The following is a 27,858-nucleotide window of genomic DNA, read 5'->3' as shown; positions in this document are numbered from 1 at the left end:
ACTTAGAATTATCTTTCTTCCTGGTTTCTTTCCCAACCATATATGATTAAGCTAATCTGTAAATGACTTACCAAACCATAAAATTAACTTTCTCACTTTTCAAACAGTTCCTGGTTTTATTTAATGTACATTTCACAGACTTCAACTTCAAGAATACAAGGAATGGATAATTTGGGTAAATGTTTTGTCCCGCGTTTTCACATCTAATTTCATATCCCTAAAACTTTTGATTTTTTTTTTAAGTGCTATCCTTTTTTTCTGAATCTAATTTTATAGATAAGTAAACATGAAATGGCACACTTTTAAGTTACAGTAATCATTTTAAATTATAACTAGTATTTGTTGACAGCCTCTGTGCAGACCACAGAGCAGTGTCTTCTGCATATCTTATTTAAAATTTTCTAGTCTTTTAGGAAATAGAAATTATCAAGGTCATGAAAGGGGTATTTATTTGTTTCCCGAGTTAAAATGTGTAATCATTTTCTGAAATTGGGGAATCCAAAGTAGGTATGCACACCTTAGATACGTGAAACTGACTATTACAGTGTGGGAACAAATATTAGAACTTCTGTTTTTACTTATTTTAGTCTTACTCTTTTTATTTTATAGTAGTGCTTACAATAGCATTAATAGCATAAATGAATTGCTAGCCATATATTTTCATTGTATTTTCAGATTTGCTTCTTTAGAAGTATGTGATCCAAAAAATTGGAGACTTCTCCAAAATCTTTAACCTTGACGGAGGATAAAGTTGGATTTGGGTAGGGTCATTGGTGGGAGAGTCAAATATGTATTGTATCCTCCATTCCCTGCTTGATCGTCATCTGGATATGGGTCATGTTTTAACATTCTGTCATATCCTTTTTTTCATTATTGTTTAACAACTGTAATGACAACGTAATATTTTTAAATGACTGAAAATATCCCACTATTGGAGAGTTTGCGTAACAAATGGTCCTTCCAACAGTCCTAACTGCATTTTTGAATAGCATGGTTTTCACAGTGCTACCTGTAAGTAACCTGAAACTGATGGATTGTTTAATATTTGGACTTTTTTCAGGTGAATTCTAACCTGTGCATATTTATAATAGATACATTCCAAATATTTATAACATATATATATATATTTTCTGCAAATTTGCTTGTGTAAGTTCAGGAATAAATGACTGAATAGATCTGAAGAGAATTAAATACCTGCTTCAGACAAGATGCCAATTTTGGCAAGGATGTTCCCTATATTGGCAGATTTGTAAGGATGGGCATTGGGTATGCATTGCTATTTTCTTGTGTCCTGGTATGATCTGCCAGATAGTGGCAAAAATGATCTTTGCTAAATAGCTAGAGCTGAGTAGTACCCTGATCTTTTGGGACAGATAATATCTTTGGTTTCTGATAACTTTTGTAGAGGTTTTCCAACCATCGTCAATCAGTCTTGGAGTTTACTTAAGCAAACTATGTATTTTTTCCATGGGGGAAAATGATATTTTGAATTCCCTTGTGTAGATATGTTCATTTTGAGGCCTTGCTAAAGTGAAAGTCACTGTTGTGTCTTTGTGATCCCATGGACTGTAGCCCCCCAGGCTCCTCTGTCCATGGAATTCTCCAGGCCAGAATACTGGAGTGGGTAGGCTTTCCCTCTCTCGGAGACCTGCCAAACCCAGGGATTGAACCCAGGTCTCCAGCATTGCAAATGGATTCTTTATGTCTTGCAGATGTTCATTTTGAGTCTTTGCCAAGAACCTAAATAAATACAAAATGGAAAAAATAAATGGAAAATTAGAAAATCAAATAATCAGTGTATTTCCCCATTCTTCAGACAGTTAGTAACAAATTAATTGTATAATCAGTTATTCTTTGAGTTTAAACTGATGGCCTAGCCCTTCTTGTTTACTGTCTCACATGTGAGAGTGCTGAAGCCACAAAACTCCTGCTTTACTCCTTTCAAAGCCACCAAAAATGACTGTTTCTATTTGACTAGCAGACATAGATTAATAATAGTTAAAATTTTGGTTGGAAGAAACTACCATAAAAATGTCTTGAGTTATTCCTAGAAAGTGTCCTCTTCATAGTTTTTTTCAGCCTTGGGGTGGTTACTGTACTATATGTGGCCAGAACATCTCACATCTCCACTTAGAGGAGAGTTTTAGAATTCTTTTGGCAAAGTCTAGCAGAAGTGATAACTAGCATTGTCAGAATTTGCTTTAGTAACAGACCTGAAGTACATTTAATTCAGTGCTGAAATAGAAATCCAGCTTTGTAAAGTAGCTTTCAAAATTTGACCAAGTTACATGTTCAGGATTGTTTATTGCAGCATTGTTTATAAAATATATATATAAAAAAAACCTACATACAAATACAAACTGGATACAGTTGAAGTATTTATCAGTAGTGGTCTGGTAAATAGTTTAATTTATACAATGGCATATCATGCAGTTTAAAGAATATGGCAGATTCATATGTGTTGATATGAAACTGCAAGGTGCCAAAGATATGCAGATTAAACTGCCAATTGTTATCATGTAGGATATAGTTGAAAGATGTTTTTGACCCACTTTTTTAAGTCTCATTATTACTATTCCTTTTCATATAATAGCTTTTCTCCAAGGTAGAGAATTGGAAGGAAAGTGAACTGATTTTGCCATAAATTTAAATGAAATTAAACAAAGATGTTGATAGTAACAAATATAGTCCCATGGACTTAGTTCATGGAATTCTCCAGACCAGAATATTGGAGTGGGTAGCCTTTTCCTTCTCTAGGGGATCTTCCCAACCCAGGGATCGAACCCAGGTCTCCCACATTGCAGGCAGATTCTTTACCAGCTGAGCCCTTACTATGTTCAGTTACATGTTTTAAAACATTTACTCTTTGCAAACACCCGGTGAATCATGGATCAACTTTTTCCCTATTTTTCAGATAAGGAAACTAAAGTCCAGAGATGTTCATTCCCCTCAAGGTTTCATGGTTAATACGTGTTGAAGCTGACTTGTACACTCTTGTAAACTGGCTGTAATGGCTCTTGTGCTCTTAGCTACGAATCCTGTGCAACCTCTCAACTTACTTTTCACACTGATGGAAACTAAATGAGATACTTTATCATTTCTCCTTTTTGTGGAGAAATGATTTGTTGTGTTTATACAGGATACCTGAGTCCAGAAGATCCCCTGGAGTAGGAAATAGCAACCCTCTCCAGTATTCTTGCCTGGAAAATTCCATGGACAGAAGAGCCTGGCAGGCTACATTCCATGGGGTGATAAAGAGTCAGACGTGGCTGAGCGCACACACACACATACATGATACCTAATCACAGGAATATTTTTTTAATTGCTGAGAACAATCTATGTTCATTTAGTTAGCCTTTTCATTTTAATTCATTTAATTAGCTAGTTCTGAGCTGTGGGCAGTTTTGTTCCCTGAAGGACATCTGGCAGTGTTTGGTGACGTTTTTGATTGCCGCAATGGGGCTGAGAGGTGAGAGAGAGTTGCTTCTGTTGTATACTGGCTAGTTAGGCATGTTTCTGAACATCCTAAAAATGCATAGGACAACTTCTCATTACCAAGATTTACCCAGCGCAATATTTTTTTTTTTCAAGCTAGTAGCATTAAGAAAAATGAACTTTATTTTTACTGCTTTTTTTACACCGTTATTATGCACTTTCCCAACCTGGCCATGTGCTATCTCTAAGTGCCAAAACTGACAAGGCTAGCAAATTCATGGGACCATAGGACATCCACCCATACATTGAAATGTAAACTTGTTGGCCAGGTGGAACCTCTGACTTGGTCAGGTGACAGAATTAAGATGAGCATTTAAGTGGATATAAAGACAATGTAAATATATACATTTTAAGGAGGTGACAATGTGACAAGGTAAATGTTTAAATGAATGATTAAAAAATTATAAACAATAGTTGTGCTTACTTTGATGTGAATAGCACAGCTTTAAAAATAGGGAAAGGAAACTCTTAAATTTAAAAAAGCTTGTTATAATTTCATGAGAGGAAAAGTGGGAACTGGAAGCTCAGAAAGGCGGAGCAGTCAAAAAGATATTTTGCTGCCTCAAGATATGGATGGCAATACCTTATTTTCAACCAGTAAAGCAGCATGCAGATAAAATCATTTTCGTTAGTGGATAAAGGTGTGCTTTAAATTGACACTGAACTTTAGCTTGCCCTATGGTCAGCCAGCCAGACCTGAACAGTTTCTGTTGAGGGGCAGTTCCTCAATTCCAGAAAGGCAGAGTAAATGTTTCGTTTCTAGCTGACAAGGAAAGTCTACTGAAATGAACACACGGAAGGAAACTGGATTCACCCTTTCTCCCATGTTAACCCTGATTTAAAAGTATGCTTCAGCCTCTTCTAGAATAGTGAGAACTTTTGATTGTTTCAGAAGTACAGTGGAAAATTTGCAGGCTGGCTGCTTCCTTTCTGTTGCTAGGCATCTATACCTTCCTTCCCAAGAAAGGCTGTGAAGTGCTGCTGCTGCCAGTGGTGCCTTTGGGGCTTGCCACCTGGCAGCTCAGCTCCTGGAAGGTGATGGGATTAATGATCAGCTCTCCTGGAAAACCTTTCACCATAGATGTTAAGAAGAGGTGACAAGAATACACAGAAGAGCTATACAAAAAAGGTCTTCATGACCCAGATAACCACAATGGTGTGGTCACTCATCTAGAGCCAGACATCCTGGAATGTGGAGTCAAGTGGGCCTTAGGAATCATCACTACGAATAAAGCTAGTGAAGATGATGGAATTCCAGTTGAGCTATTTTAAATCCTAAAAGATGATGCTGTGAAAGTGCTGCACTCAGTAGGCTACCAAATCTGGAAAACTCGGCAGTGGCCACAGGACTGGAAAAGGTCAGTTTTCATTCCAATCCCAAAGGAAAATAATGCCAAAGAATGTTCAAACTACTGCACAATTGCACTCATCTCACATGCTAGTAAAGTAATGGCTTTACTAGCCAGGCTTCAAACAGTACATGAACTGTGAACTTCCAGCTGTTCAAGCTGGGTTTAGAAAAGGCAGAGGAATCAGAGATCAAATTGCCAACATACAGTGGATCATCGAAAAAGCAAGAGTTCCAGAAAAGCATCTACTGCTGCTTTGTTGACTATGCCAAAGCCTTTGACTGTGTGGATCACAGCAAATTGTGGAAAATTCTTCAAGAGATGAGAATACCAGACTATCTGACCTGACTCCTGAGAAATCTGATGCAGGTCAAGAAGCCACAGTTAGAACTGGACATGGAACAACAGACTGGTTCTTAATCAGAAAAGGAGTACATCAAACATCAAGGCTGTATGTTGTCATCCTGCTTATTATATGCAGAGTGCATCATTTGAAATGCCAGGCTGGATGAAGCACAAGCTGGAATCAAGATTGCCAGGAGAAATATCAATAACCTTAGATATGCAGATGACACCACCCTTATGGCAGAAAGTGAAGAAGAGCTAAAGAGCCTCTTGATGAAAGTGAAAGAGGAGCATGAAAAAGTTGGCTTAAAACTCAACATTCAGAAAATTAAGATCCTGGCATCTGGTCCCATCACTTCATGGCAAATAGATGGGGAAACAATGGAAACAGACTTTATTTTCTTGGGCTCTAAAATCATTGCAGATGGTGACTACAGCCATGAAGTTAAAAGACGCTTGCTCCTTGGAAGAAAAGCTATGACCAACCTAGAAAGCATATTAAAGAGCAGAGACGTTATTTTGCCAACAAAGGTTCATCCAGTCAAAGCTATGGTTTTTCCAGTAGTCATGTATGGATGTGAGAGTTGGACCATAAAGAAAGCTGGGCGCTGGAGAATTGATGCTTTTGAACTGTGGTGGAGATGACTCTTGAGAGTCCCTTGGACTGCAAGGAGATCCAACCAGTCCATCCTAAAGGAAATCAGTCCTGGATATTCATTGGAAGGATTGATGCTGAAGCTGAGACTCTAGTACTTTGGCCACTGATCTGAAGAACTGACTCACTGGAAAAGACTCTGATGCTGAGAAAGATTGAAGGTGGGAGGATAAGGGCATGACAGATGAGGATGAGATGGTTGGATGGCATCACTGATGTGGTGGACATGAGTTTGAGTAGGCTCCGGGAGTTGGTGAAGGGACAGGGAAGCCTGGTGTGCTGCAGTCCATGTGGTCGCAAAGAGGTGGACATGACTGAGCAATTGAACTGAACTGAATGATCCTCTCTCCTGGACAACCTTTCACCACAGAGATTGATATCAGGTTGTATTTTAAAGCAGTCTGAGAAAGCAAGCCATTAGCCTTTTTAAACTCTTAATTTAGGGTCCAAATACATTCTAATTTATTGATTAATTTTATGCCCTTTTCTTTTTCAAGCTGAACAGTGAATAGCTTAGCAGAGGCCTTCCATTCTCTCTGTCTTGTTGCCAGAGGATTTTCCTCCTTTTCAGCCTCACTGTGATCTATGCAAACAGCTACTGACTGAAGGAGAACTTATCAGAAAGGGGAATATCCAGGCCTGAGCTTTTAAGTTCTGAAAATGAGAGGATTATTTTGTCTGGGAAAGGCATACTTTGTATGCTCTGGCTATGAAATAATGTCAGTTTTTTTTTATTAAAATAACAAGGAGGTTAAAGAAACCGTAAAAACAGCTTGATCAAAGTCCTACAGTTTTTAAAGCCATGTCCTTTTCTGTACAGCTTTATTAAGAGATAAAGCAGATCTGAGTTTGTGTGAAAGAATAGTGAGTTTTATCCAACCGTTCTCTGCTTCATTATTGGCTTTAGTTTATATCTTTGTATTTGAATAGAGAATGCAAATTCTAATAGGCATGTGACTTTGTATACAGAGTTTTTGAAATAAGACTAAAAGTAAAAAATAAAATGATATACCTAGGAGAAGTAGATTGTATAGGCGAGGTATGTAAATACTGACAGCAAGAAGTGTTTTATTAGGTATGGACAGGAAACGGATGTTAGAAAGTTCTGTTTTAAATGAGGGAGTTTAGTGGAAGTCTGTGTAAATCTTTACATTTGTAGTTTGATTAAGAAATATCAGCTAGCATTGAATTGTTAGAGGATTATCCTTGTTTCTCAAGCCTTTTTGTGAGAACTGGTATGTGTTATTCGTTCAGTTGTGTCCGACTCTTTGCAGCCCCTTGTACTGTAGCCTACCAGGCTCCTCTGTCCATGGGATTCTTCAGGGAAGAATACTGGAGTGGGTTGCTATTCCCTTCTCCAGGGGATCTTCCCCATGCAGGGATCGAACCTGAGTCTCTTGCATTACAGGCAGACTCTTTACCATGTAGGCCAACAGGGAAGCTAAGTCAAATACAGAATATAGATAGAATCATTTCTTTCTTTGTGCCAGAACACCATGCTCTGATGCGAAGAGCTGACTCATTTGAAAAGACCCTGATGCTGGGAAAGATTGAAGGCGAGAGGAGAAGGGAACGACAGAGGATGAGATGGTTGGATGGCATCACCAGCTCAATGGACATGAGTTTGAGTAAACTCTGGGAGTTGGTGATGGACAGGGAGGCCTGGCGTGCTGCAGTCCATGGGGTCACAAAGAGTTGGACACGACTGAGCGACTGAACTGAACTGAACCATGCAATAATTTTATATACTTTCACTGTAATACTTTCTCAGCTGTGTACAGTGGGACCAGAAAGGGAAGTCAGCATAACAGAGGGCAATAGAATTTGGAGACCTGAACCCTCAGTAAAAGAAATCAAATGGGACTGATTTTGGAAGAATTGGCTTTGGAATAGTTAAATTAGAGAGCAATATAAATAGATGTAGATATGCTAATGACACTTTGTTCCCCTTTTGTTTTCATTTATTTTGCTGCAGTATTTTTTTTTCCTTCAGGAAACATCCACAACATTCATTGATATTTAAATCAGAGAATATACAAGAGTTCTTCACATCTCTTGTCTCCTATTAATGGAGATTCATGCAATTTTGAAGAAAAGTAGCTAAATGTTATTTTTTCTGTCTTTCTGTGAGGTCGCTCAGGCTTGTCTGACTGTGCAACCCCGTGGACTGTAGCTTTCCAGGCTCCTCCATCCATGGGATTTTTCAGGCAAGAATTCTGGAGTGGGTTGCCATTTCCTTCTCCAAAATGTTGTTTTTGGACTAAGAGAAATGTTGAGGCTTGGCAGAAGCCAACACGATTCTGTAAAGCAGTTATCCTTCAATTAAAGAAAAAAAAAGATTGTGTTAAAGAGGAACTTCTTATAACTGGGAAATAAATTATTAGAAACCATTTGGGAAACCATTTAGCAATAAGCACCTAGAAGCTTAAAATATTTGTGTCTTTGACCTGGGAAATCTGTTTCTGAGGATTTGTCATAAGGAATTAATCCTAAACATAGAAAAGGCATTACAGGCAATGGAGTTTATCACAGTACTAATTATTTATGTTGAAAAAATGGGAAACACTAAATGTTCCACTATCAGGAAATGGCTAAGGAAACCACAATCAGTTGTTATGTAGCCATTGAGAATGTTTACTAGGAGTATAAAATAACATGAAAGGTGCTTTTGATATAATTCAGTGGTGAAGAAGCTACTGTGGTGTATTCCATATGCAATATGATTACAAATTGGTAAAATATACCCATGCTTGGAACAAAGTATATTAAAACGTAGGCAATGATTTATATTATTTATGTTTAGATGATGAAACTATGTGATTTCACTTTCTTTTATAGCAGTTTCAAAATTTTCTTTAATGATTATATACTATTTAAATAGTGGGGAAAAAAGAATGAAATCCTCCTACCCTCCTACTAAAACATTACTTTCCTTACAGCTTTAAACAGCAGCCATAAAAGTCAGTCTTCAAGCCTTGGAATAAGACTTGCATAAGAATATTATGCAGCATGGATTCTCTACCAGAAGAATTTTTTGTGAGGTAAGGGATGGGCTGACAAAAACCGACTGTAGGTGTTACATTCTGAAGACACAACATTTGCCTTTCTCACAAAATTTTGAGAAGCTAGTGTGAATGAGATACCCTTATATTTCAAGACAACACTTTTTTGGTAGAGGATGTAAACTGGGTAAAATCTAATTTTAGAAAATTTCTCTAAGGACTTAGACCCTGACTCAGTAGCTAAGAGTTGATGTGTCATAGCTTGCCACACTGGGGACATTCTAAACAAAGTAATGTTTTATTTATCATTTAACGTTCACTTAAATAGACTTGGGGCTTCCTTGGTGGCTCAGATGGTAAAGAATCTGCCTGCAATGTTGGAGACCTGGGTTTCATCCCTGGGTCAGGAAGATCCCCTGAAGAAGGGAATGGATACCCACTCCAGTATTCTCGCCTGGAGAATTCCATGAACAGAGGAGTCTTGCTGGATATAGTCCACGGGGTCGCAAAGAGTCTGACATGACTGAGTAAGAAACACCAAATAGACTTACTTTCTGCCACGCATTGTTTTGAATGCTTTTACAAGCCTTAACCCATATAAACCTCATAACAACTCTATGAGGGGATGCTATTATTATTTCCATTTTACATAAAGTAGCCTAAGTATAACACAGAAGACTACTGAGAGGTTCAACTGGGCCTAAGCTAAATGTCAGTCTCTCCCCTCCAATTAGGGAAAGTTCATTCTGCTTAGACCTTTCCCATGTAATAGTAAAGAGCTGGTTAGTATTGGAGATCTCCTTCCCTCATTGCCCTATCTCATGTAATAAACAATGTGTTGTTTTTGCAAATATTTAATTACCTCCTTGACACGTAGGGAATAAGAGTAAAATAAAATATGTGTACTTAGACAGCATCACTGACTCAATGGACATGAATTTGAGCAATCTCCGGGAGATAGTGGAGGACAGAGGAGCCTGGTGTGCTACAGTCCACGGGGTTGCAAAGAGTGAGACGTGACTTAGTGATTGAACAACAGCTTAGAATTATAATATAGTCAGAAGATATCTAAAAAGTTGTCTTATCTTTAGGCAAAATGCATGCGTAAGTATTACAGTAGAAATGCTGTGGCTGTATATAGGGTGAAACTGATTATTGACTGGGGGGTTCAGTGGGTTTTTAGAAGGTGACATGTGAACTGAGTTTTAAAGGATAGAGACTTTTGATGAATGTAGAAGCAGGGCACATGGGAGGTTGTTTAGCTGAGGAAACAGCAAGAAAAATGTATTTAAGGTAAATTCTTGGGGAGGGGTTTGACTCCTGATAAGGAGTTAGCTTTGTTTTGTGCAGAGTTACAAGAAAAGGGGCAGAGGAGAAGTAGAGCTAGTTTGAAGGTTTCTAATGATCACAAGGAAATATGTACTGTTAAGTAACATGGAGATCACAAAAGGAGAACAGTTTTAATGTGTGTTGAGAAAGTAAGAGAGGACAGATAATGAGTTCAACTTTAGATATGAGCAGATTGAGGTGTCACTAAGATAGTCTTACGGAGATTGTCAAATAGCTGGATGGAAATATGTAGCTGTAACATCAAAGAAAAATTAAGATTGCAGATACAGATTTGTGAATCATTGGAATGCGTTACTATTTGAATTCATGGATGTTTGCTTATTTATTTGTTTGTATATTCATACATTCAATAAACATTTGAGTGCCTACTTTGTATCAGATGTTGAGCTGGAGACTTGAAGGTAAAAATAGTGAATGAGAAGAACCTGATTCCAATTTGAGAGTGTTTCCTCATGGGCATAAATGAGATTGATTTAAATAGAAAATGTATTAAGAAGAAAGAGGGCTAAATATGGAACATTTAGTTCAGTCAGTTCAGTTGCTCAGTCCTGTCCGACTCTGCCACCCCGTGAACTGCAGCATGCCAGGCCTCCCTGTCCATCATCAACTCCCGGAGTCCACCCAAACCCATGTCCATTGTGTCGGTGATGCCATCCAGCCGTCTCATCCTCTGTTGTCCCCTTCTCTTCCTGCTCTCAATCTTTCCCAGCATCAGGGCCTTTTCAAATGAGTCAGCTGTTTGCATCAGTTGGCCAGAGTACTGGAGTTTCAGCTTCAGCATCAGTCCTTCCAATGAACACCCAGAACTGATCTCCTTTAGGATGGATTTGTTGGATCTCCTTGCAGTCCAAGCAACTCACAAGAGTCTTCTCCAATACCACAGTTCAAAAGCATCAACTCTTCGGTGCTCAGTTTTCTTTATAGTCCAACTCTCACATCCATACATGACCACTGGAAATACCATAGCCTTGACTAGATGGACCTTTGTTGGCAGAGTAATGTCTCTGCTCTTTAATATGCTGTCTAGGTTGGTCATAACTTTCCTTCCAAGGAGCAAGCGTCTTTTAATATTATGGCTGCAGTCACCATCTGCAGTGATTTTGGAGCCCAGAAAAATAAAAAGTCAGCCACTGTTTCCCCATCTATTTGCCATGAAGTGATGGGATCGGATGCCAAGATCTTAATTTTCTGAATGTTGAGCTTTAAGCCAACTTTTTCACTCTCACTTTCATCATGAGGCTCTTTAGCTCTTCTTCACTTTCTGCCATAAGGGTGGTGTCATCTGCATATCTGAGGTTATTGATATTTCTCCTAGCAATCTTGATTCTAGCTTGTACTTCCTCCAGCCCAGCGTTTCTCATGATATACTCTACATATAAATTAAATAAGCAGGGTGACAATATACAGACTTGACGTACTTCTTTTCCTTTTTGGAACCAGTCTGTTGTTCCATGTCCAGTTCTAACTGTTGCTTCCTGACCTGTATACAGGTTTCTCAAGAGGCAGGTCAGGTGGTCTGGTATTCACATCTCTTTGAGAATTTTCCCCAGTTTATTGTGATCCACACAGTCAAAGGCTTTGGCATAATCAATAAATCAGAAATAGATGTTTTTCTGGAACTCTCATGGTTTTTTGATGATCCAGCGGATATTGGCAATTTGATCTCTGGTTCCTCTGCCTTTTCTAAAACCAGCTTGAACATCTGGAAGTTTACAACACATATTGCTGAAGCCTGGCTCGGAGGATTTTGAGCATTACTTCACTAGCGTGTGAGATGAGTGCAGCATCACTATATGCTATATATGTATATTTCAGGTTTATTCTAGCAAAATCTCAGCTTTTCCAAGCAGCAGAATAAAGTACATAAATGGTAGAAGTAGCAGAATAGCAAAAAAAAAAAAAAAAAAAAAAAACAAAACTCGTCTTGCACTTTGTTTTAGCTTTGCTGCTTTCTAGTGTATGACTTCTCTTGGCATTGATTTACCCATCAGTAGAGTAAAGTAGGTGCCACATATGACCTCTGGGGCACCGTCCTGGTCTAATACATGGGGAGCATGGTTTGATGGTGTTAGCGTATGCAGTTCTATGTAAATGTTATGAAAAAATAAATGAATAAGATAAATGAAAGGAAGAGGGATAGCCAGTGGTACATATTGAGAAGTGGACAGCTGAGGGGCTAGGAGGAGAAACAATAGCAGCAAAGGATGTAGAGGTGTTCAAGGAGGGTTGGCATTTATGATGTATGATGTTAAATAATGCAGAAAGGGTCAGTAAAATGAGGACCCAAGACAAAGCTCCTGGAGTAGCAAATAGAATTTCATTAGCAACTTTTATTAGAGCACTTTTAATGTTGTGGAGAAAGTGCAGATTAGTCAAGTTTTCACATGAAAATTTGTTATGGAACCTATGGAGCATATTGAAGCTCATGTTCCACACTTTTGTTTAAGAATTCTGAAGTAGGGTTTGGATATCTGGATGTTTCCAAAACTTCACAGATAATTTTAATATGCATTAAAGTCTGGGACTGAGAGCTACTGGGTTAAGGAGTAAATGACCCTAAAATGGAGTCAACAGGTAGAATATACCTTTCAAGAACATTTTGTACTCTCTCAGACCTTAACGGGCTTCAGAAGACTGCTGTAGTATTTTTCATTCCTTGGTAACACAGATTCCTTGTGTTCCTTTTTGGAATGGGACTTACAAGTACAGGAAAACACTTTCTTTTTACCATGACATTTTAAAGAACACTGACTCCTATTGTGAAATATTGTTTGTGTATATAAATCAGCTTTTGTTGTAATGTTCACTGTGTATACAATTCTGTACTGTTTATCTGTCCCAGTTCCCCCTGACAAAATCAGTTAGCACATAGTAGATGATAAATGATTGTTAGTCAAATGAGTACATAAATGTGAAGTGAAATAGGATATTTACAAAGTACAATTCTGAATAAATCAATTGATAGGTTATTCACCTCAGTTTTCTCTCTGCTAGTATATAGAATTAAGCAGATTATATATATATAAATTGTATATGACCCTATGTTATGGTTCTCAAATCTTGTGTCATGGTTCTGTATGTCGGCAGAAACAATTTTATAAATAAATTTTCAGTTCAATAAACAATACTGCATATGTTCACATTTCAAGTACATGTCAAAAGCAAAACTTGTCATTATTCCTTTCTACAGAAATAGTTAAATAATTTCTAAATATGATACTCTCCTACCTCAGTTAAAAAAGCCACTTTGGAAAACCAGATCATTTTGATGCTAAAAAGCTGAAAAAAAAAAAAAAAAAAAAACTATGTAAGATAGACACTTCCCAAACCTTAATTATTTTCATAAACACACACACGCACGCACACACAAAATGTCAATCTTTTCAGCCTTTTTTTCCTTTACACTGAAACAGTGCTATAAAGTCAGTTTTTCCCATTATTTTGATTTATTATGTGTTTGTTAAAGATGAAAATTTTTTTACATCAGCTTTCTGTTCTCTCTGCCACCATCCAGTAAGGACTTGGAATAATTTCTTTTCTTTATCTGAGTCCCTAAAGAGAGAGAGCACCTAAACACTATTGCCAGGCTTTGGTACGTATTGTTTTACACTTTTGAAACTTTCAGGCCAAAATTCATATGTTAGTTTCTTTACTAATACAGGCAAAAATTAATCAAAAATTTTTAACTGTGTTCTTTGTAAGAGGATGCTCTGAATATACCTTTCTTTTTCATTTGAAATAGGGATCGTCCTCTGGAAGAGCAGGCTACAGAGGAAACCAAGAAAAAGGTAGAAAAATCAACTGATCAACTGGTAAGAGAAAATTTAGTTAACTAGTGTTGTATGAGAATAGAATACTAAATCTAATCAGCTTAATTACCTGCTAAAAATTTTCCTGCCTTAGTGGTCATCACTAAATCTTTTTTTCATAATTGATATTTATGTCTCATAGTTACCTTTATAAACATCCATCCTCACTGTAAGTTAAAATTAGTAGATAAGTTAATTGACTTGCTCAGAAACATCACAATAATCAGTTTTAAGATATCTCTTATTTATCTTTTTAAGCAAAATTCATAGAAGATGAACACTATACACATAGCAAGAAAACATACACAAAGAATTTTATTTAGTAAGAAATTTCTTTGATTTGTTTCTGAAGTTAATTCTTTTTCCCGTTTTTATTTTTACTGTCAGAACCTCCAGTTCTAAATGAATAACTGAAGTATACACTAATATAAAGTGCTTGTTACCAGCGACAAAAGAGTTTGTAATAGATTAAAAGATACAGACACGTTTGTGAATGTCATATGTATTTATATTTAGTGAAGCCTTGATGAGAGATATTTGTTTGATAGGTTCTTTTTAATGCAATTTTTACTTTCTACATAGTTTTATATAAAGAATGATGTCCACTTGTTAATAAAGTTTATAAAAGTTGTCTAGTAACTTAGGAGAAAAATATATAAACATAACATAACTATAGTATTCACTGCATAAGGTTATTAAAAGAATGTTGCAGAGAAAATACAACATGTGCAAATGTACTTAGGGATGTACACTTGGACTAGGGGGACTGGATCCAGAAAAGCCATTTCTAGATACAGATTTCAGAATACACTGGCAAAGGAGGTGGGAGGTTTAAGCTGAATTTGGCTTAGATGCTAAATCTATTTTGCAAAAATGGATTGAGTACCAACTATTTTGACAACTTAAAAATTAAAATTGTGTTTATAATAAGATTATTTAACAAACGTGAGGCTTATAGTGTTTCCTGTTGAAAAAATTTTATTCTCACCATGATCTTACTTGCGTACCAATTTGGTAATTAGTCTTAGATGATTCTGCAATGACTTTTGACTGCAGAATTGATCTTTACTTTGAAATACACGCACTGTTGACAATGATCATTCTTTGCAAATGTTTGTTTGGTTATTTTTTATAAACTTTTTTTTAATTAACTTTTTGAAAAATTTCAGACCTACCAAAAAATTTGTAAGAATATTACAGTGAACACATATACTCTTTACTGAGATTTAGCAAACCGTTAACATTTCCTACATTTTTGGATGTAAATATAATGAAGTGTACCAGAAAATGCAAGATGTATTTGTTTGTTGTTGGAGGTGGGGAAGGAATCTCAATTTAAGACTCAAACCCAGAAGGGGAGAGGAGGAGGAGGAGGAGTCCTGCATTGGACCTTCTTTGTTTCTGGGTAGTTCCAGGCCTGTTAGAAACCTGGCAATCAGAGTCACCCCATGCCAGTGATTCTTTTGTCTTCTCAGTGACTCTGCATGGCCTCTGCAGTGAAAATGTTTTTATATACGTAGGTCAGTGGCTGCATATTCATAATCCCAGAGTTTCAGCAGTTATAAGAACTGTGGTATTTTGTTAAGGTTTGAAGGAAGGCCATCATCTATCAATTCCAGGACATTTATTCATTTCTGTTGCCCACTCGTTCTCACAATTAATGTTAATAGAAAGTTCAGCAAGACTTGACTATATAGCTATCAGTTAATGATTAATTACAGCTTTGTTAAGTCTATAAGGATCAGTTCCTGAAGTCCCAAGATTATTACTATTTATTCAGCTCTGACTGAATTCAGATTAGGTGTAGATTATATTATGCTAATTTATTTATAACTTAAAGTATTACAACTGCATTCGTTTTCAAATTGCTGTATGTAGTAGCTGAAGCATTAGTCACATAATGTAAAAAGCACTATGGAGATAGTTTTCATATTTTGTAGAATAACCTATTTAGGATTTTAAACTTAGCATTTTTTATGCCTTTAAATGAACCAATTCACTACATGCTGTGTATTTCTCAAGGACAATCATTTTTTGAGGCTTCACTCACATGTAAGCCTAAAATCATTCATGTTTCGCATCCTGCTGTAATAAAAAAAGATATAATTATTCCCATCTTTGAGTCTATGCTTTGTTTATAATTTATAAATGCGTTTATAGTGGCCTTCCCTAGATTAAAGTTTCTTGAGTTTTGATCTTAAACTTCTGGCTGTGTTGTACATTCCTTGAGAACAGAGAGAATGTTCTCTGAATCCGCATAAGGGATTTTCTGTTGTCTGTCAAAGTGATTGTATATAGCATGTAAAGGTACTTTTTAAAAAGTACATCAACTGGTTTTAGTATTGTAGTAAATAAGATCATGAATAATTGTGTAAATTTTTAAAAATGTTGTCTAGGACAAACAGGAAAAGGACACACCTACTGATCTTGTCCCTGTTAACCTACTATTAGAAGTGAAGAAATTATTGAATGCAATTAACACTCTGCCAAAAGGTGTGGTTCCTCACATCAAGAAGTTCTTAGAAGAAGATTTTTCCTTCCAAACCATGCAGGTAAGATGATAATTTGGTATTTGGGGCCGAAGTGTAGCTCTCTACATGACACGCTGTGTTCCTTTGCTTGCACACCACTGTCACACTCACACCTCTTCTGACACCAAATATGTGGGTTTAGCCCCACACCAGTCAGTTCTCCAGCATCCCCTGGGTGTCCTACCGCTCACTTCAGCTCTCACACTGTCTACCTAGGGTTAGCATCCCGTCCCACAAGCTAAGAGTCCAGTCTAAGACTGCTCCCCTTCAGATGCCAATCACCGTCTCCGTTTTTCCCAGTTCTTCTGACTGGCTGGCTATCCATTGGCCACTTATATACTCAGCCATGAACCCTCTTGAGCGCAGTAATTTGCTAGAACAGCTCATGACGCTCAGGGAAACACATTTACCAGTTAATTACATGACAAAGGATGTGATTTATGGAGGATACAGCTGAACAACCACATGAAGAGATGCATAGGGCAAGAAAGGGTCTAAGTTCAGGAACTTCTCTCCTTTTGGAGTTGGGGTTCACCGTTCTCCTGACATCTACAAACTGCAAGTTCTTCAAACCCCATAGTCTTAGAATTTTTACAGGGACTTCATCATGTAGGTATGTTGATTTATTAATTATTAATTTACCTTTCAGCTTCCCTCCCTTCTTTGGGGGTATGGTGCTAAAAGTTCCAAACTTCTTAATCATAGCTTGGTCTTTCTGGTGCCCAAGTGTCCATCCAGGAGCCCACCAAGAGTTACCACTTTAGAACAAAAGACACTGTCTTTCTGTCATCCAGGAAATTCCAAGGGTTTTAGGAGCTCTGTGCCTAGAGCCAGAGTCAAAGACCAAATATTGGCAGGAACTGGGGACAGAGATCAGTATGTGTATTTCTTATTACTTTACCCTTCCTCCCTCCCTCCCGTCTTTTCTCATTCTCTCTCTCCCTTTCCTCCTTCCGTCTCCCTTTCTTTACCACAACAGTGACACTAAGTTCTTGAAACTATCTTACACCTTATGAAGGGCTTTGGTTTCGGCTTAGACTTTTATTAATTAAATAAATAAAGTTGATGCTAGCCTTTCAAGAATAATAGTAAGGATGTGGGTTAGTAGCTTATAAGCTGTTAGTAGCTTATAAGGTCTAGGGTTGAATTCTAATAATGGGCAACATACTGTTCTGGAAGAGGGAACTACTTTCAGTTTTCCCAATTTGTAAAATGCTGATGGCTTTTTCAAAAATATAAAATATAAAGAAAATAATAAGACTTCTGGATTTTTAATGAGATAAATATTCTAGAGAATAGATTATTGATTTGCATTTTAGAAATAGTTTTTTCAGATAGTTTGTGAAGCTTTTGACACAGAATGGGTATCAGTTTGTAAATTAATGAAATTTCCCAAAGTTAAAGAAAATGATTATCTATTCTTTGTGACAGTTAATTGGGGGAAGGAGACAGAACACCATAGGTATCCTTAAAAGGCCACACTTACCTTTTCTGTGAAAGAATGTATTATTAATTATTTCCATGAAACAAATTAATACTATTATGATTAAAAATTCGAAAAAGCTCTAAAAATATCCGAAGACTTTATGTACAATTATAACCTTAAATGAGGTAATATACCAAAAATATGAATTCTGGTTTGAAATGGGTGGAATAATGCCACTTTTTTCCCTCTCATTTTTTGAAAATCACCTAGAAACCACAATATGAAATAGAAATCAGTAGGCTTTATTATATAAACAATAGCCAATTAGAAGATAAGAATGAAAGAAAAGTACTTCTGATAACAACAAAAAAAGATAAAATACCCAGGAAAACACTTAAGAAATACACAAGAAATAAATTGGTGTTTCTCAGAGTTTTTTTCTAAGCCACTTACATGAACCTGTTCTGACCCCCATACTAGTCCCAAAGAATCAAAATCTCTGGGGGTAGGTCTGGGAATCTACATTGTAGCAAGTACCCCGACACACCTATTTTTTCATATTTAAGTTTAGAAATCAATACTATATTAAAACAGTAAGTAAAAATTTCTAAGACTCTGTTAAAAAGTAAGATATGAAGACCTGAATGGGAAGCAATAGATGTAGGAAGACACAGTGTGATAGAGATGCCAATTTTCCTGAAATAAAAATTTACAAATATCACAAAATTCCAATAAAAATAGCAAGAGGGTTTTCTATTTACTAAAAGCTAATTCTAAAGTTCAAATCAGAAATTAGAGGAAGACTAGCCAAGAAAATTATGAAAGCATTGTAGAAACAAAGTGCTGGGAGTTTGCCCACTTTGATGTTAAAACTTACTGTGAAGCTCTAATAACTATAAGATTGTGTTACTTGCTCTTGACTCTATAGACAAGTCTGGAAAATAGAAGAGAAATTCCAGAAGTAGACCCAAATATATTCAGAAATTTTATGTGTAAGATAACAAGAATTGATAACACTAAAGGGGGAATGCACCAGTCAGCAGTCCCGGAGGGAGACTTTAGTACAGCTCTCTTAGTAAGTGATAGAGCATGACACAAAGTTAGCAGAACTATAGCAGACTTCGTCTAATTTATCTGGTCTAATTCATTTATGTATATGAAACACTGAACCCAACAGTGACAAAAAATGTATTCCTTTTAAATACACATAGAATATTTACAAAAATTGACCGTGTGCTAGTTCATAAAGTAAGTCTTATCAAATTTCAAAGAATCAAAACATGCAGAGCATGTTCTCTGACATTTGTACAATTGATTTAAAAATTAGTTATAGATATACAAACTAGAAAATCATTGTTCCTAAATTAAGATATATACCTCTAAATCAAGGAACACAGCACTTTGGACATTAGATACATTTTGGAACTAAAATATATGAAAAACATGTATCATAATTTGTGTTATTAGATAAAAGCTGTGCTGCAAGGATTATTTGTAGCTTGAAATGCATGTAGTAGAAAAAGAAGCAAGGTTGAATACCAGTCATCTAAACAAAATTCAAGAGTTTAAAGAAAGAACAGAAAATTTAAAGCAAAGTTTAAAAAAAGAATAAAGATAGTCAAATCTAATGAAATGGAATAAAACAAATGCCTGGTAAGAATGTTAAGAAAAAAGGCAAAAATAACCAAACTCATAAATAAATGAACTTGAACGCTTCAATACAAATTCCATAGTCATCTATTTTGTCTGAAGGGGATTAAGAGATACAGACTTACAGCCGTAAGATAAATAAGTCAAGGGTATATAATATACACCTAAGGAATATAGTCAATAATATTAAAACAAGTTTGTATAGTGATGAATGGTAACAGGTGTTATTGCAGTCATCATTTTATGAGGATGTCATAAGAAAAAATGTCAAATCACTATATTGTACACTTGAAATATGTTTATTATAACTCAATAAAGCTATTTTTAAATTCCATAGTCATCTAAAGGATAATATAGAATTCTGCTACTTACAATGGTTGCCTGGGTTAGTTTCAGGCAACCTTCTTTTGAGAACTAGAAAAACAAGACAGAATCTTTCTTAGTAATGTTTATTTGTGCTTTTCTTACAGATCACTTAATTCAGCTAGGGACTGAGATGATTGCAGGTTTCACTCTGTTTTATGATTGTCTGTGGCTTACCCCTTGTAGCAGATACTGCGAGTGCCTTGCCCATACTCCTTGACCCCTTGAATCATTTCGGTGTACTCTGGCCAGTCTCTAGTTTTCAGTGTCTGTATCTCTACGTTTCAGGCTTTTTTTCTGAAACTGCAGGCATGCGTGCTCAGTCACTCAGTCGTGTCCAGCTCTTTGCAACCCCATGGACTGTAGCCCAGCAGTCTTCTCTGTCAGTGGGATTTTCCAGGCAAGAATACTGTGAGCAGGTTGCCATTTCCTAGGATCTACCCAACCCAGGGATTGCACCCATGCCTCCTGAGTCTCCTGCACTGGCAAAAATATTCTTTACCATTGTGCCTGGAACTGCAGAAAGCTATAATTCTCACAGAATTTTAGAGATCTCAAGGAAATAGTACTCTCCCTGACCTCAGAAAACACACCATCAATAAACCTTGGGAATTACTATATAAAAAATCCCAGTACTCTCTCTCCTTAAGTTGAATAACACTGAGGCTGAATTTTTCAGTGATTTCCTATTGCATTAACCCTAGTCAGCCACTGTGGTAGCTAGCTTAATAACACACCTGTTAATTTAAAGCCTGCTTTCTCTTCCCTGATTCCCTTCTTCACCCCACTACCATTGTTCTCTGTACCTCTCAAGTAAACTACTTGCATTCATATCTTTGTGTCTGGTTCCAATTGGAACCAAAAGAGACACTTACTCTAAGGATAAATTTCTTCAGGATTCTAACCAAAAGAATGAGGTGTTTGCCAGGGACACTGTTCCTTGGTAGGTCATGCACTCCCAATTTCCCTCCCAGCTGCGCAACTTTGTTGAAAGCTTTGTCTAGCATTTCAACCTCTCAGCCACAACTGAATACAGCAGTTGCATTAAGAAAAAAAGTGGCTGCAAAATCAGTCTCTTGTGTCTGGGCCTTCCTCCTCTCTTGCATGTTGGCCCCATAGATTTTAGTTCCTTGGTAGTCCATTTCTTAAAAAAAAAAAAAAAATTGTACTTTATCCAGCTTTTTAAAGTTCTAATTGAGAATATTGCTCTGAAACTACCTAAACTGTTTGGCAAAGGTAGCGCTTCAGTGTTACATTTTATATACCTTTTCAGATTCAAGAGATATTCTTGAGTATATGGTTGGATAGATGAGTCTGAAATTCAGATGGTAGTTCTGAGCTCAAAATATAAATTTGGAAACTGTCAATGTGTAGACAGTATTTAAAAAGATGATGCTATATTACTTTATCTAGGGAATGTGTTTTGATGGAGAAAATTGAATGTTATGGAGACTGAAGTTAAGTATCTAGTTAGCCTAGGAGAAGAACAGGAAAGTATTGGAAACTGGAAACAGAGTTAAAGTATAGATTAAATTTCCCCCATAGATAGTAGTATATATCATTAAACAAAGAATGTAATTTAAGCCAAGCACTTTGGGGTACAAAGCATTGGGGAATGCACACAAAGATAAGACATAGGTCTTCCTTTATTTCATCCATATAAGTAACAAACTATGGTGCATAATAACATATATTAACTTGGTTTCAATTAGATGACAGCATAAGATGATTTGCCCTGGTGTTGGCATTTTTAAAGCCAACCTTCCTGCTTACTAGAGTTTCAGGGCTGGAAAGAAGTTTTTAGCTGTTAGAGAATAGAAGGTATCAGAAGGCAGTGGGATTATGACTCTCCTCTGAAGTAGGAGTGGACATTACCAATTCTTTTGCAAAGCTGGCATTTAGTGTTTTGAGGAAGTAGTTATAAAGAAGATCTGTCAAATTACTTAAAAGCAAACAAATATAAGAACAGTTTTATCTAGGTTGTGTGGATTTTTTTAAGGCCTCTTTATTCTTTAGATTTTCCATGATGAGTGTATATTATTTGTTTAATAAAAATAAATGTTGATATTTGTTGTAACTTAAGGAAATTTTTGACCAAATTATTTTTCACAGAGAGAAGTTGCAGCCAATAGCCAGAACGGGGAGGAAGTTGTCCCTGCTTTGACCTTACGTTTCTTAATAACACGGCTAGAAGCAGCACTTAGGAACATCCACACTACTAATTATACTGTAAGTGTTTTCTTTTGGAAGTTTGAAATAGTGGACTTGGACAACATTTTTCAATGAGAGAACATCCAGTGTATACTTATTTTAAGGTATAGGCCAATTTGTATTTTCCTTGCTTACCTCTAGAAATACACATAAATTGATTTCTTGCATTTCTCTTGTACTTTCTCATGACCACATCTCTTTAATGAGCCTATTCTAGTTTCCTTTCCTACCATAAAATTGTTCATCTTAAATAGAGAACCTGGAACTAGTATAAATGGGCTTTCCCAGTTAGACATGAAGAGTTATGAACTTCAAAAACTACTTCTTCCTTTCCTCCTGATTAATAGACATCTCCTCTTTTTACTGATATTTATTTCTTTAATTGAAGTATAGTTATTTTACAGTTTACAGTGTTAATTTTTGTTGTACGGCAAAATTATTTGGTTATATATACATTTTTTAAAATATTCTTCTCCATTATGATTTATCTCAGGATGTTGAATACAGTTCCTTGTACTATACAGTAGGACCTTTTGTTTATCCTTTATATATGTAATTCTACTGATATTTCTGTATTTGTCAACATTGGAATTTCTATTTTCTGTGTAATTTTGTGAGATACAATTGACAAGACATACATTCGAGGTCAAATGATACTTTAGAAATAGAGAAAAATCTGAGGAAACATAAACATTGATTCAAAAATAAGAACCAATAGAACAGGACATAAAAGGAAGAGGCAGTTCTTTGAATAATTGGGTCAGTAAAGTAAGGTAAGTTTGCATACATGTAAGAATATGGATTAGAGTTATCTTCAAGAAAGGACTACCCAGACATCAAACAAAGTAGCCCAAGACACCACTCCCATGTTATAATGGTGTACACAGAGATGGAAAAATGATCTTTTTTTAGGACTTTCAGGACAGGTTCTAAGAGGTGATATATACTACCCTAGAGGAATTCTGCTGCTGCTGCTGCTGCTAAGTCGCTTCAGTCGTATCCAACTCTGTGCGACCCCATAGACGGCAGTCCACCAGGCTCCCCCGTCCCTGGGATTCTCCAGGCAAGACCACTGGAGTGGGTTGCCATTTCCTTCTCCAATGCATGAAAGTGAAAAGTGAAAGTGAAGTCGCTCAGTCATGTCCGACTCTTCTTGACCCCATGGACTGCAGCCCACCAGGCTCCTCCGTCCATGGGATTTTCCAGGAAAGAGTACTGGAGTGGGGTGCCATCGCCTTCTTTGAGAGCAATTCTAAATGGAGTCAAAAGAGGGAACAAGGAAAAGGGAGTTTGCATCCACCTGTAATCCCAAGAACTTCTGGGACACTGCAGACCTGCTGTTTCTCCCAGTGACCAGGTTGCTAAGCAGTTAAATAAATCATTGTAAAATCAGCATTGACAGATGCTGATTGCTTAGCCTTCTCTAGGCATTACTTCAAAGATGAGTCTTACTGCTAATGGAAAAATTTCCTCTTTCGGTGGCACTTTTGAGCAGAATCAAAATTGTCATGATCAGAGCAGTGTACAACTGTATCCAGATGGCTCTCTGACCCTCAGGGCCTCCAAGGAGAAGTGAAGCACCCTTTTAGGAAGTGGCAGTCAGGTGCGGGGGTTGGGGGGGACTGCTGAGGTGACATCTCTATATCCACTTAGTCCTGTCACCTGAGATGATCTCCGTTAGTGGGGGGAAGGTAGGAAGCAAAGGGCAGGGCGTTTGATTAGACCATTTGCATCTTTAAGTTTCTTTATGTTCTAGTTATAGCGTTTCCACAATTCTGCATCTCATCTTGTTCTCAGATGCTTTTTTTGTTTAGAATTGTATGAGCCAAAGGATCTATTGTATTATTTATGAAGCTAGCTTTTTTAAAGTTACAAAACAATAGCTCACACCTGTTAATGTTTGCTATTTAACAAACACTGTTCTAAGCACTTTGTAAGGATTAGCTCATTTACTTTTCACAGGCAGCCCATCTTCTTACTTTCATTTTACAGATTAGAAATTGGGGCATGGAGATTAAATAATTTGCTTAATTAATCAAGTAGTAAGTAGTGGAGTTAAGATACAAATTCACATAGTCTTGGCTTCAGAGTCTCTGCAGAGACAGGAAGTTTAAGATGGAAGCCAATTAGATGTTTCAGGGGAGTTTATTTATAACCCTACTTGGTCCATTGACAATAAATATACATGCATATTTCCACTAAAATCGATTTGAAACTGAACTAACCCCAGCCAATTATAAATATATACTGTTGGCCATAAGAAGTGGGCTAGGTTAGATGAGTATAAAAAGAAAGCACCTTGTATTCTATAGGTGCTTATCATCCTTATGTGCCTGAAAAAAAATCTTGTTTTTAGTAAAGGGGAAATCTCAGTGAAAAAAGTCAGTGTGACAAAAGATGTGGTTATACTTCAGTCACTATAAAGCTCATGAAGAGAATGAGCACTGTTTTTCTCCACAGATAATTTATTTTTTAAATTTCAAGATACTTTTAGATGTAGAAAAATTGCAAAAACACAATATTGTAGAACGCAAAAGTGCAGCGAGGTGTTGCTGTGCCCTTCATGCAGTTTCCCCGGGAGTCACATCCACGCAACAGCGGTGTGTTCTCAGAGCCGGGACGCTGACGCTGGTACAGTGGGTGGTGTCAGGAGTCAAAGACCCTCACCTTCAGAAGGGCTCGTGAGATTCAGCACAGGTGTACTCACACTGAGATTTATTACAGTGGCCTAGTAAAGATATGCCCAGATCATTAGTGTTAACACACAGGCAGAGCCTAGAGGAATCCATCTTCGGGCATCCTTACGTATTTTCCCTTCCATGAGGGGTCACACAGTACATTCCCTCTTTCCCTCCTTTGCAACAAAAACACAGCAATGTGTGTGTGGTATTTTTGCCCAGGAAAGTCCATTAGAGAATCACTGATGAAGATTTTTACTGAGGAACTTGCCTGCTGCTTCAGTGGATGAGAACCTGCTGCCAGTGCAGGGGACATGTGTGTGATCCCTGGTCCAGGAAGATCCCACACAGTGTGGAGGAACTGAGGTCTGAGCAGCTCAGCTACTGAGCCTGCCCTGGAGAGGCCTTGAGCTGCACAGGCTGAACCCTTGTGCTGCAGCTGCTGAAGTCTTTGTGCCTGGATCGTGTGCTCCGGAACAGGAGAACCCACCACAGCAAGAAGCCTGCAGAGGCCAGCACGGCACTGTAAATCACCTGTCCTCCCATTAAATAAACAAAGTGTGCCCCTCACGGTGAAGAAGAGCATCCCTACTTGCCGCTACTAGGGAAGGTCTTGCACAACCATGAAGACCCAGCACAGCCAGAAAGAAAGAAAGAAAAAGACTTTTATTGGGGGTTGGTCATGTGGGCATCCTCTGTCTCAAATGTGACAAAGTTCCAGACTCACAGAAGACACTTCCTGATGTTCAGGGTGAGTTGCCTCTTTGGCACAGTCAGCCACCCCTGTTGGAGAAGAATGGGAATACTCTTGAAATCCAGATTTCCAGACACCAGCGAAGGGTCAGACTTGCAAGCAGGCCTTTCAAAGGATAACATTCTCAGGCCAGACATGATAAGGTTTTTACGTACAGGTGTGTATAGGTCTCGGCCATTTGGTCACAAGTGTATATGTTCGTAACCACGCCTGCAATCATGATAAAAGAACTATATCATCCCCCCTTTACAGTCACATACACCCTTTACCATCCTCACTCCTCCTAATCCCCAATCTATTCTCCATCTCTGATTCAGCATAGGCTGCTTTTAAACAAGGGCTCTCCAGGTGGCACTAGTGGTAAAGAGCCTGCCTGCCAATGCAGGAGACAAAGACGTGCGTTTGAGCTCTGGGTCAGGAAGGTCCTCTGAAGGAGGACACGAAGGAAATATTTGTGTTTCAATTTTTCATTAAATAAGTGATAAGCTTTGTTTATACTGTTATAACAAAACCACCCATGAACAGTAAAAGGCTTTGATAAGAGATCCTTGTGCTTTTTAAGCTGGATGGTAGATGCTTAGGTATTTGTTATTATCTAGAGTGTTTCTAGGGGCTTCCCTGTGGCCCTGGTCGTAGAAAACCTGCCTGTGATGCCGGAGGCATGGGTTCAGTCCCTGGGTCGGGAAGATCCCCTGGAGGAGATGGCAGCTCATTCCAGTATTCTTGCCTGGAGAATCCATGGACAGAGGAGCCTGGTGGGCTACAGTCCACGGGTTGCAAAAAGCTAGACAACTGAGTGACTAACATAACAACAACAGAATGTTCCTACACCTAAAATACCATGAGAAAAAGGGAGAATTAGAATTTTTTGGAAAGTTTTAGTATAATAAATACTATTGGCATTTGCTTTTATTTTCTTTGCTCAAACTATAATGTTTTATTTTGAGATTATTAACTGTCTTTCTTCTGGGTCTAATTATTAAATACATCTAAAATGAATTCTGTAGTGATTATTAGATGATTGATGATAAAATGATAATTTAGCTCCTTTTAATGTTATTAAATAGACCTAGGGTATTAAGCTTTCTATACTAAGAAGTGGCATAGTCTAAATAATCAACTAAGGTACATTTTATCTTTTTAGGCACATCAGATTAATATTGGTTATTACCTGACATTACTGTTTTTGTATGGAGTAGCCCTCACTGAAAGAGGAAAGAAAGAGGTATGTAACATATGTTATTTGTCCATTCAAATAAATCTTTTCACATACTTTGACTTCATTTTAGTAAGTTAAAATGTTGATTTTTTAAAAAATTCTCTAAAAACTGAAACCATTCCATGACTTTTCTGTCATGTATTAAGATAGAGTAATTCTGCCAGAGACTATATTGTGAAACTAAAAATATTGATGAGATAAACTTAATGTAAGCATATAGCCTTCAAATACTTACCATGTGTATAAAACAGAAAATTTTGTTTAGCTTGTTTCACTTATACATTTTAGTCCATTTTCTAGTGTAGTAGTGTGGTTTAATCTCTCTGGTTTTTATCTTACCCTCTTACATAAACTATGAATTTGACCTCAGTTCTTCATCAAACAAAGTGAAGTGCAAAAGTAAAAATCTAGGAGTTAACTAGGTTATTTCTAAGGGTCCTTACAAATTTAACATTTTCTTTTGCTTATTTTTAATGATTTCTCAATTTCAGCCTTGATATCTCTTTTACTTTTTGTACTCTTAAATTTATACTTTCTTCTTGGTTTCATAAATAAGTCTAACTTGTTAATTAGGTGAAGTAGAATTTATAAGCACTAAACTGAAAACATTTCCAGTTTAGATAATTTCCCATAGTGCTAATTATTGTTTAGTGTGTTGTGCTAGACGATGTTTTAAAATGAGGCCATGCAACACTTTTCCCTCATGGAGATTGGAGCCATTGTGCCTTTTCTAATAATAGTAACTGAATCATTTATTAGAACTGATTCTGATCTTTACTTCTATTCCTATATTGCTTATAAACAAGATGATCCTTCCCCAAAAGAGACTATATGTGTGGTCAAAAAGTCACTTATTTCCTGTTTTAAAAATTAGGAAGATTGGCGCTCTGATTAAGAAAAAAAATTAGAATTATGTTCCCATAGTCATTAGAAGAGCCCTTGTTTTTGCTAGTAATATTTGTCAGCTTTAGACATAAAGATTATTATTTTAATGTTTCACTTTGAAACACTAAAGATCTTA

General features: G+C 37.0%; 1 protein-coding gene across 9 annotated transcripts in view; it reads left to right on the top strand.

Annotated features, from left to right (window-relative positions):
* Positions 1–27,858, top strand: part of DZIP3 (DAZ interacting zinc finger protein 3) — a 114,599-nt gene that overhangs the window by 5,787 nt on the left and 80,954 nt on the right. For 7 of the 9 annotated variants that reach the window (XR_010660221.1, XR_010660226.1, XR_010660225.1 and 4 more), the window contains exons 2-6: positions 8,784–8,885; positions 13,939–14,008; positions 16,402–16,557; positions 22,088–22,204; positions 26,763–26,843. Coding sequence is in view for 1 of the 9 variants with exons in the window: in XM_065913838.1 (XP_065769910.1) it covers positions 8,854–8,885; positions 13,939–14,008; positions 16,402–16,557; positions 22,088–22,204; positions 26,763–26,843 (456 nt within the window). In the remaining 8 variants the exon portion in view is untranslated. Of the gene's footprint in view, positions 1–8,783; positions 8,886–13,938; positions 14,009–16,401; positions 16,558–22,087; positions 22,205–26,762; positions 26,844–27,858 lie in introns of those variants that run through there. The other 2 variants (XR_010660223.1, XR_010660227.1) reach the window with 2 other exon arrangements.

Source organism: Muntiacus reevesi, chromosome 21, assembly GCF_963930625.1.
Source record: "Muntiacus reevesi chromosome 21, mMunRee1.1, whole genome shotgun sequence".
NCBI classification, from domain to species: Eukaryota; Metazoa; Chordata; class Mammalia; order Artiodactyla; family Cervidae; genus Muntiacus; species Muntiacus reevesi.
Note: the sequence above shows the minus strand (reverse complement) of the source record. Positions and strands in the feature narration are given on the sequence as shown.